The following is an 11,070-nucleotide window of genomic DNA, read 5'->3' as shown; positions in this document are numbered from 1 at the left end:
AAAGGCTGACCCAAAACATGTTATTTAATGAGTCACAGGACAAAATATGACAGTTATTTCACATTCCTATTTTATTTAACACATTTACAGTTTACATTTATTAATATGGAAGAAAAAAAAGGCTAAATATTTAGAAATATTACAGCACCAGGGATAAAACGTTTTATAAACAGAAACTATACAGCAAAGTTATAACAACACCTCAAAGGTAAGGGCACGCATGGCAAAATAACTATTGCCACAAACGGATACATTTTTGTAGTAGGCTACATATATAACCATCCTTTTAGCTATATCCAGTTATGGTTACTCCAAATAACATTGTCTGAAGCTGTAATTGAAAACAAGCACCATATTAATATTATTGTTGTGTGACTGAATCCTGATGGTTTGTTCTCTGTTGTTCGGAGCCCTCAGTGCATTTCTCTCCATAAAACAACCATAGTCTAAGGTTTGCGGTCATGGTCTAACCATGGACAACTAGGGTTGTCATCAACTACTTCCATTTAAGATGTGCGGTCGCAGAGCCCTCAGGATGCGATTGCTCTTTGTAAGATCTGCTGGCAGTTCATTGTTCTGCAAAGAAAAAATAACCAGTCATGAAAAAATGATCAACCTGAAAGACATCCTGAAATGCATCCTCTTCTGCTTTCCTTCTTATCCCTAGCTCACATTACAGTGATGTACCTTGTTGGGTAGTGTGGGGTCTGCGTTGGCCCCCAGCAGAAGGTTTACACTTTTATGATTGTCACCCATGACAGCAGCGTGGAGGGCTGTGGAACCATTCTGGAAATATGAAACAGTTAAGACACTTGTAACTAACAGCGGTTTCTTATCACTAAAATACTGCAAATGTTTTACAATACAATGTCTCACAATATACTTCTGAATAAAAACTACTTATGGCAAGTCAGGAGATGCCAAAGCGCAAGCTTTATCTTGATCTGTCCTACCTTGAGAAGGCCCAATGAAGGGGAGAACTTGAGGAGCTCCTCAATGACAGCGTTGTGTCCTTTGAAAGCTGCCTTGAATAGTGCAGTTGACCCGTCCTTCAATGAGATCAAAAGAAACAAGATACATTAACATTTCAAAACTTACACAAAGAAAGTCATTTAAATAAATGACTTGATTTAATATATTCATGTATTTTTTAATGTATTTTCCACGAGTAAACCCTGAAAGAGGATTTGAAAGATAAAGCAACCACATGGAGGAATATCATCTGGTCTTCGTCAACCCACTGGGCACTGACTGGGTTGCTAAAGGACTACATACTTTTCTGTCAGCATCCCGATCTGCACCACGCAGAAGTAAAACCTTCACTACTTCACTGTGTCCCATCTGGGCTGCCATCCACAGGGGGGCTGTGCCATCCTGGAGAGGGGGGGGGGGGTACGGTAGGGAGTGGAGTGAGGAGGAACAGAAGGGGAGAAAAGTTACATGGAGATAAAATAAAAGGAGGAAGAGGGTGAGACAAGAGATGAAGATGTCAGTCCCTCTATTGAGGTCCTCTATTATTGTATGGGAGTGTGGCCTCACTTCCCTAGGGTGGTTAACTTTGGCTCCAGATGACAGAAGTTGACGTATGACAGTCACATGACCCTCCTGTGAAGCAAGGAAGAGTGGAGTGGCACCATCCTAAAACATGATATTAGAAACATGTCACATCAGAAAAGTAAATGACAAAGCGATGCACTGTATGGCTTGTCCTATGAAAAACAGTGCTTTCGGAAAGTATTCAGATCCCTTGACTTTTTCCACATTTTGTTACGTTACAGCCTTATTCTAAAATGTATTAAATAGTGGTTTTTCCTCATCAATAAAAAAAATGTAAATATCACATTTACATAAGTATTCAGAACCTTTACTCAGTACTTTGTTGAAGCACCTTTGGCAGCGATTACAGCCTCAAGTCTTCTTGGGTATGATGCTACAAGCTTCGCACACCTGTATTTGGGGAGTTTCTCCCATTTTTCTCTGCAGATCCTCTCAAGCTCTGTCAGATTGGATGGGGAGTGTCACTGCAGAGTTATTTTCAGGTCTCTCCAGAAATGTTAAATCGGGTTCAAGTCCAGAATCTGTCTGGGCCATTCAGAGACATGTCCAGAAGCCACTCCTGCGTTGTCTTGACTGTGTGCTTAGGGTAGTTGTCCTGTTGAAAGTGGAACCGTCGCCCCAGTCTGAGGACCTACTTTGCTCCGCTCATCTTTCTCTCGATCCTGACTAGTCTCCCAGCCCCTGCCCTGAAAAACATCCCCACAGCATGATGCTGCCACCAGCATGCTTCACCATAGGGATGGTAGCAGGTTTCCTCCAGACGTGAAGCTTGGCATTCAGGCCAAAGAGTTTAATCTTGTTTTTATCAGACCAGAGAATCTTGTTTAGGTGCCTTTTGGCAAACTCCAAGCGGGTTATGCCTTTTACTGAGGATTGGCTTCTGTCCGGCCACTCTACCATAAAGGCCTGATTGGTGGAGTGCTGCAGAGATGGTTGTCCTTCTGGAAGGTTCTCCCATCTCCACAGAGGAACTCTGGAGCTCTGTCAGAGTAAGCATTGGGTTCTTGGTCACCTCCCTGACCAAGTCCCTTCTCCCCCGATTGCTCAGTGTAGCCTGTCGGCCAGCTCTAGGAAGAGTCTTGGTGGTTCCACACATCTTACATTTAAGAATAATGGAGGCCACTGAGTTCTTGGGGACCTTCAATGCTGCATATTGTTTTTTTGTACCCTTCCCCAGGACAGCACCTCGACACAATCCTGTCTCTGAGCTCTACGGACAATTCCTTCGACCTCATGGCTTGGTTTTTGCTTTAACAGGTTACTGTCAACTGTGAAACCTTATATAGGCCAGTGTGTGCCTTTCCAAATCATGTCCAATAAATTGAATTTACCACAGGTGGACTCCAATCAAGTTGTAGAAATCTCAAGGAGGATCAATGGAAACAGGATGCACCTGAGCTCAATTTGTAGTCTCATACTTACAGTGGGGCAAAAAAGTATTTAGTCAGCCACCAATTGTGCAAGTTCTCCCACTTAAAAAGATGAGAGGGCTGTAATTTTCATCATAGGTACACTTCAACTATGACAGACAAAATGAGGAAAAAAATCCAGAAAATCGCATTGTAGGATTTTTATGAATTTATTTGCAAATTATGGTGGAAAATAAGTATTTGGTCAATAACAAACAAGCAAGATTTCTGGCTCTCACAGACCTGTAACTTCTTCTTTTAAGAGGCTCCTCTGTCCTCCACTCGTTACCTATATTAATGGCACCTGTTTAAACTTGTTATCGGTATAAAAGACACCTGTCCACAACCTCAAACAGTCACACTCCAAACTGCACTATGGCCAAGACCAAAGAGCTGTCAAAGGACACCAGAAACTAAATGGTAGACCTGCACCAGGCTGGGAAGACTGAATCTGCAATAGGTAAGCAGCTTGGTTTGAATAAATCAACTGTGGGAGTAATTATTAGGAAATGGAAGACATACAAGACCACTGATAATCTCCCTCGATCTGGGGCTCCACGCAAGATCTCACCCCGTGGGGTCAAAATGATCACAAAAATGGTGAGCAAAAATCCCAGAACCACACGGGGGGACCTAGTGAATGACCTGCAGAGAGCTGGGACCAAAGTAACAAAGCCTACCATCAGTAACACACTACGCCGCCAGGGACTCAAATCCTGCAGTGCCAGACGTGTCCCCCTGCTTAAGCCAGTACATGTCCAGGCCAGTCTGAAGTTTGCTAGAGAGCATTTGGATGATCCAGAAGAAGATTGGGAGAATGTCAGATGAAACCAAAATATAACTTTTTGGTAAAAACTCAACTCGTCGTGTTTGGAGGACAAAGAATGCTGAGTTGCATCCAAAGAACACCATACCTACTGTGAAGCATGGGGGTGGAAACATCATGCTTTGGGGCTGTTTTTCTGCAAAGGGACCAAGACGACTGATCCGTGTAAAGGAAAGAATGAATGGGGTCATGTATCGTGAGATTTTGAGTGAAAACCTCCTTCCATCAGCAAGGGCATTGAAGATGAAACGTGGCTGGGTCTTTCAGCATGACAATGATCCCAAACACACCGCACGGGCAACGAAGGAGTGGCTTCGTAAGAAGCATTTCAAGGTCCTGGAGTGGCCTAGCCAGTCTCCAGATCTCAACCCCATATAAAATCTTTGGAGGGAGTTGAAAGTCCGTGTTGCCCAGCAACAGCCCCAAAACATCACTGCTCTAGAGGAGATCTGCATGGAGGAATGGGCCAAAATACCAGCAACAGTGTGTGAAAACCTTGTGAAGACTTACAGAAAACATTTGACCTCTGTCATTGCCAACAAAGGGTATATAACAAAGTATTGAGAAACTTTTGTTATTGACCAAATACTTATTTTCCATCATAATTTGCAAATAAATTCATAAAAAATATTACAATGTGATTTTCTGGAGAAAAAAAATCTAATTTTGTCTGTCATAGTTGAAGTGTACCTATGATGAAAATTACAGGCCTCTCATCTTTTTAAGTGGGATAACTTGCACAATTGGTGGCTGACTAAATACTTTTTTGCCCCACTGTATCTCAATACTTATGTAAATAAGGTATTTCTGTGTTTTATTTTTTATACATTTATAAAAACCTGTTTTCTCTTTGTCATTGTGGGGTATTGTGTGTAGATTGATGAGGAAAACATTGAATTTAATCCATTAGGCTGTAGAGTAACAACATGTAGAAAATTCAAGGGGTCTGAATACTTTCCGAATGCCCCGTATGGACTATAAATTGTGCCTTCCTGTATTATACTTATGCTAAAATGTTTATATTCTACTGCCATTTACTTTATGTTTGTATTATTATATTTCATTTCTTATTGTTAGCTAGCTAAATGTAAACTCAAATACCATCAACCATTTTGAAAATATTGTAATGTGATATTTTGACCATTTCACCCAGCCCTAACAGTGCATAAAACAAAATGGATATCATGTCTGACTCAGCGGTAACATGAGTGTGTGTGATTTTGTTGTTTTGTGAACTACAGCAGTGGACACTGTCAGTGGGGTTCTGCAGGGAAAAGGAGTGGTGGAAAAGAACAGACAGTGTGTGAGAGGTGTTAGGGATGCTCACATGCAGCTGATCATGGACATTGGCGCCGTTCTTCAGCAGAGTGTCCACCACCTTAGAGTGGCCATACTGGCAGGCTGCAGAGAGGGCTGTGCCACCGTCCTGCCAAACCATGAGAATACAGATTAGCCACATATCCTGGAGTGACTGGCCCATGGAATATGACTTAACACAGCAGGCATCAAACACTCGATCACTGCTGTCAGTATATTCTGTCCGTCTCCCCCTGATGTCCTCTGACTCTCTCTCACTGTAATCTCCCTCTCTCTCTCTCCCTCTCTGTCTCCAAGTAGGTGACACAGCATACCTTTGTCTGGAATTCAGTTGAGCCACCAAATTCAAAGAGCAGCTTCACTACTTCATTGTGTCCCTGCTGGGAAGCAAAGAAGAGGGCAGTGGAGCCTGTCTGAGGGTAGAAACATGCATTCAATGTCAGAAAGACCTTAAACGGACATACCTGTTCACATTTTCGCAATGATTCAAAACATCTTTACTGCTTATTGATTTCTACTTTGACCACATTAGTCTCAAAGCAACATCAATAATGCACCGACCGTTTCAACCATGTACTTCAACGTGTACTCTATGGAAAAGTGGAAGGTTGCAGTTTATCAACGAGCAACACTAAAACCGAGGTAAGTCTTATAATGACAGCAAAGTGTACTAAAGTGGTCATCTACCGTACCTCTCTCTGCAGGTTAATGTCAGTTCCCTGCATGATCAGCTCCCTGGCACAGTCATAGTGGCCGCTGTAGGACGCCACCATCAGGGCTGTGGTGCCAAACTGGAAAGAGATCGAGGCATCACAATCAATCAACACCTCAGTCCTTAAGTCCAGTCAGATCCTTGTTTACACGTCATTAAAACTGCACAGGAAAGAAACATGGTGCACATGTTTTTTAAAGTTTTGCAAGTGTTTTGGTTCTCCTCAAGACAATCTAATTACACACACACCCCTCCAAAATAACACTCCTTGCCTGATGCTCTTTCCAATCATTCACATGCCATAATCGCTAGAGAAAGTTGCTGAAACATAGTTGAACTTGTCAGCGGAGACTCGACAAAGCATTATATTTCAGATACCACGCAACAATAAACAATTAGATGTGACACACATGAAAACAGCAAGCACATAAGTGGACTTACAACACATTATTAAGACATGTATACATCCACACACACACAGAGACAGACAGACAGAAGGGTTGTAGCTCTCTCTTTCTCTCCTACCACAGGTGGTTTATGGGTAAAGCGTGCAGCTGAGCCACCAGGGCATGCAGTGTCCGTACACTGTCTCTGCAGTCGGCATCCACACGACCACTGTTGAGCAGTAATTGAAGCAGGGCCAAGTTCCCCTTACGAGCTGCCCAAAACACGGCGTTAGCAAGGGGAGTCTCCTTCTGCAGGACAAACACACATGATACATCAACTAGACATTGGTGTCAGAAAACAGACCTGTAATCAGAATAAAAGGTAACAGATCTGCAGTATCATCTCAGAATTCCAAATTGGGCATGCAATTTGTTTAGTATTGATCAGACAATGGCGGTTATAGACATAACCATTTCAAATGAGTTGCAGTCAGGCAATTCCTGTTCACAATCAATATGAATCAATATGGACAGAGGCTCTTTGCACATGCACACACATTGATTATGCTCTTGCATTGTGTATGATGTGGTTGTATGGTTTCTGGTCTGGTTGTGTGGTCTCTAACAGTCTAGCTCCCACCCACCAACATTGGTCCAAATAAATCTGTGTAAACCTAACACAGACAAGACAAAATAATACATTTTATCATGTGTCAATCAAATAATGACCAAGTCCAGTTAAATGGTTTGAAAGATAAGTATGGAATACTCTACTGCAATAATGAGGCCTCTTTATGGAAACAGTAAGTTGACTGTAATTCAATGGGGCCAAACAGTTCAAAGTTAATAGAAATTGGGATTTACTCATTTCTGGTGGATATTTCCAAATACTGCATGTGAGTGGGGCATGGTCTGCAATGGTAGGCTGTTCATGACCAGATGATGATCAACTACCTCAACACCTGTCACTCTACTCTAGTGACATGACAACCTAATCTTAGCCAGGTCAAAAGGGCAGGACTCTGACTGAAGGTCAAGCAGCAGATCTAATTTCCATAAATACATAATTATTGCGTGCAAGCCGCCTGCAGATTACACGCGCATACTCTTCATCATAGACCTATTCATAACACATTATGAGCGATGGCCGCAAAGAAAGTTAACATTCGTAGTGAGTTGATTATGCTACTCTCTTTTAATTTCAAGCTTGGTTAGAGTAGCCTATGCAGAACATCAGGCAAATGTGGAGATTACCTTGAACGACATCCTGCAGACCTCATTCGTGACTCATCTTTCTTGCGTATGCAAAAAATTGTGATGCCCTTATATTACTATAATAACTGTCTAAAATGTATTTGTTTGGACTATTTGTTGTGGCTTCTCCCGGGGTGTTGGCGCGCGGAAGGAAAAACAACACGCAGCCTATGTATATCCTCTGCAGTGCCGCTCCAGCCACACAGACTGGCGCGCTGTCTGCTCACTGACTCAATTCCGTATGGCGCTCTGTCTGCTCACTGACTCAATTCCGTGTGGTGCTCTGTCTGCTCACTGAATCAATTCCGTGTGGCGCTCTGTCTACTCACTGAATCAATTCCGCGTGGCGCTCTGTCTACTCACTGAATCAATTCCGTGTGGCGCTCTGTCTGCTCACTGAATCAATTCATTGAAGTCGTTTGTTTAAACAAATGCATTGAGTTTGATTCTGTTACAGTTTCATTTTGTGGGTAGTAGTCATATACATTAACACCAAGATAGTAGTTGGCTTACACTGAGGCAACATAGGCTATTGTTTTATATATGACACAAGGTTTTGTTCTATTCAAGGTAACGTTAGTGTAGGATTCTTTTCCTGACTAATTATATATTTAGCCATTCATTGCATTAATATAGGCTATAATGGACGGCAGGTAGCCTAGTGGTTAGAGCGTTGGACTAAATCAAATCAAAGTTTATTTGTCACGTGCGCCGAATACAACAGGTATTATAGTGAAATGCTTACTTACAGGCTCTAACCAATAGTGCAAAAAAAGGTATTATGTGAACAATAGGTAGGTAAAGAAATAAAACAACAGTAAAAAGACAGGCTATAAAGATAGCGAGGCTACATACAGACACAGGTTATTCAGGCTGATTGAGGTAGTTTGTACATGTAGATATGGTTAAAGTGACTATACAAATATGATGATCAGAGAGTAGCTGTAGAGTAAATGAGGGGTTGGTGGGTGGTTGGAGGGACACAATGCAGATAGCCCGGTTAGCCAATGTGCGGGAGCACTGGTTGGTCGGCCCAATTGAGGTAGCATGTACATGAATGTATAGTTAAAGTGACTGTGCATATAAGATAAACCGAAAGTAGCAGCAGCTAAAAAGAGGGGTTGGGGGGGCAAACAATGCAAATAGTCAGGGTAGCCATTTGATTATCTGTTCAGGAGTCTTGTGGCTTGGGTGTCAAAACTGTTGAGAAGTAGAGCGGTAGTAGAGAGAACAGTCTATGGTTGGGGTGGCTGGGGTCTTTGACAATTTTTAGGGCCTTTCTCTGACACCGCCTGGTGTAGAGGTCCTGGATGGCAGGCAACTTACCCCCAGTGATGTATTGGGCCGTACGCACTACCCTCTGAAGTGCCTTGTGGTCAGACGCCGAGCAATTGCCGTACCAGGCAGTGATGCAACCAGTCAGGATGCTCTCGATGTTGCAGCTGTATAACTTTTTGAGGATCTCAGGACCCATGCCAAATCTTTTTAGTTACCTGAGGGGGAATAGGCTTTGTCGTGCCCTCTTCACGACTGTCTTGGTGTGTTTGGACCATTCTAGTTTGTTGTTGATGTGGACACCAAGGAACTAGAAGCTCTCAACCTGCTTCACTACAGCCCCACTGATGAGAATGGGGGCGTGCTTGGTCCTCCTTTTCCTGTAGTCCACAATCATCTCCTTAGTCTTGGTTACGTTGAGGTATAGGTTGTTATTCTGGCACCACCCCACCAGGTCTCTGACCTCCTCCCTATATGCTCCTCCATCTCGTCGTTGTCGATGATCAGGCCTACCACAGTTGTGTCGTCTGCAAACTTAATGATGGTGTTGGAGTCGTGCCTGGCCATGCAGTCGTGGGTGAACAGGGAGTACAGGAGGGGACTGAGCACGCACCCCTGGGGAGCTCCAGTGTTGAGGATCAGCGTGGCAGATGTGTTGCTAGTAACCAAAAGGTTGCAAGATCGAATCCCCGAGCCGACAAGGTAAAAATCTGTTGTTCTGCACCTGAACAAGGCACTGTTCCTAGGTCGTCATTGAAAATAATAGTTTTCTCTTAACTGATTTGCCTAGTTAAATAAATATAAAACATAAGGCATTTACAAGCAGAATCTGTGTTTGAGGAAAGAACTGTGTTTACTTAATTATTTACCTAACTAATTATCTATCTGTTTTCTTAATGGCTAATCCATTCATTGCGTTGAATAAACTTATTTGACTCCATCCAGTCCTCAGCCATACACCTGTACTCGGATCTTACAAGAGTGTCTGTACTGTGACCCATGCTACCCTGCATGCCTGCATATTAAGCAGCTTTTGCTGCCACAACTGTTTCAAAAGTATTAGTTTGTGACGAACTTTGGGAGAAGAAACATGACTTTCACAGGCTACGCTAGTCATTCAGAAGATAAGCACAAGCTTCAATGATGCAATGGGTGCCTGGGCCTACACAAAAGCACAGCCTGACACCAAAATATCAGGGTGCATAATGTTTTAGTATTTATTAGGATCCCCATTAGCTGCTCTCCTGCTACCAAGGCAGCAGCTATCATTCCTGGTGTCCAAACAGGATAAAAACAATTACAATGTGCAATAATCAAATCAAATTTATTTATATAGCCCTTCGTACATCAGCTGATATCTCAAAGTGCTGTACAGAAACCCAGCCTAAAACCCCAAACAGCAAGCAATGCAGGTGTAGAAGCACGGTGGCTAGGAAAAACTCCCTAGAAAGTCCAAAACCTAGGAAGAAACCTAGAGAGGAACCAGGCTATGTGGGGTGGCCAGTCCTCTTCTGGCTGTGCCGGGTGGAGATTATAACAGAACATGGTCAAGATGTTCAAATGTTCATAAATGACCAGCATGGTCGAATAATAATAAGGCAGAACAGTTGAAACTGGAGCAGCAGCACAGTCAGGTGGACTGGGGACAACAAGGAGTCATCATGTCAGGTATTCCTGGGGCATGGTCCTAGGGATCTGGTCCTCCGAAAGAGAGAAAGAAAGAGAGAATTAGAGAGAGCATATGTGGGATGGCCAGTCCTCTTCTGGCTGTGCCGGGTGGAGATTATAACAGAACATGGCCAAGATGTTCAAATGTTCATAAATGACCAGCATGGTCGAATAATAATAAGGCAGAACAGTAGAAACTGGAGCAGCAGCACGGCCAGGTGGACTGGTGACAGCAAGTAGTCATCTTGTCAGGTAGTCCTGGGGCATGGTCCTAGGGCTCAGGTCCTCCGAGAGAGAGAAAGAGAGAAGGAGAGAATTAGAGAACGCACACTTAGATTCACACAGGACACCGAATAGGACAGGAGAAGTACTCCAGATATAACAAACTGACCCTAGCCCCCCGACACATAAACTACTGCAGCATAAATACTGGAGGCTGAGACAGGAGGGGTCAGGAGACACTGTGGCCCCATCCGAGGACACCCCCGGACAATGTGTGTGTGTAAAGTGTGTGTTAGAGTATGTTTACGTGTGTGTTTGTGTGTGCCTCTCTTCACAGTTCACGTTGTGCCGTGAGGTGATGTTGTATCTGTTTAATTGTAGGTAATTGGCAGGTTTTTAGAGATGGGCTGTATTTCGAGTAGACCAACATATTTTCTTGGCACC

General features: G+C 43.2%; 1 protein-coding gene across 10 annotated transcripts; it reads right to left on the bottom strand.

Annotated features, from left to right (window-relative positions):
* Positions 1–47: 47 nt before the first annotated feature.
* LOC110524391 (ankyrin repeat domain-containing protein 29) lies at positions 48–7,554 on the bottom strand. Of its 10 annotated transcripts, none has more exons than XM_021603987.3 (10): positions 7,462–7,554; positions 6,347–6,516; positions 5,802–5,900; positions 5,424–5,522; positions 5,120–5,218; positions 1,540–1,638; positions 1,276–1,374; positions 954–1,049; positions 688–786; positions 48–576 (listed from the first exon to the last, which is right to left on the bottom strand). In XM_021603987.3, exons 3-10 carry the CDS (start codon positions 5,880–5,882, stop codon positions 493–495), a joined length of 756 nt encoding a protein of 251 aa, XP_021459662.1. In that variant the 5' UTR covers positions 5,883–5,900; positions 6,347–6,516; positions 7,462–7,554; the 3' UTR covers positions 48–492. The 10 variants fall into 10 exon arrangements, with proteins under 10 accessions (XP_021459662.1, XP_021459658.1, XP_021459660.1 ...); XM_021603983.3 differs by having other exon boundaries at positions 6,406–6,516; XM_021603985.3 differs by having other exon boundaries at positions 5,424–5,489; positions 6,406–6,516.
* Between the last annotated feature and the right edge of the window lie 3,516 nt (positions 7,555–11,070).

The sequence above is a fragment of the Oncorhynchus mykiss genome, chromosome 5, assembly GCF_057628025.1.
Source record: "Oncorhynchus mykiss isolate SJ-2025 chromosome 5, ASM5762802v1, whole genome shotgun sequence".
In the NCBI taxonomy this organism is placed as follows: domain Eukaryota; kingdom Metazoa; phylum Chordata; class Actinopteri; order Salmoniformes; family Salmonidae; genus Oncorhynchus; species Oncorhynchus mykiss.
The sequence above is the reverse complement of the archived record's forward strand: the minus strand, read 5'-3'. Positions and strand labels throughout refer to the sequence as shown.

Bases quoted from the DNA above. Each gene is read 5' to 3' on its own strand.
- LOC110524391 (XM_036978137.2), bottom strand. The intron at 1,050-1,275 runs GTATGTAGTCCT...ATCTCATTGAAG, and splicing joins ATCGGGATGCTGACAGAAAA to GACGGGTCAACTGCACTATT. The intron at 577-687 runs GTACATCACTGT...TTTTCTTTGCAG, and splicing joins ACCCCACACTACCCAACAAG to AACAATGAACTGCCAGCAGA.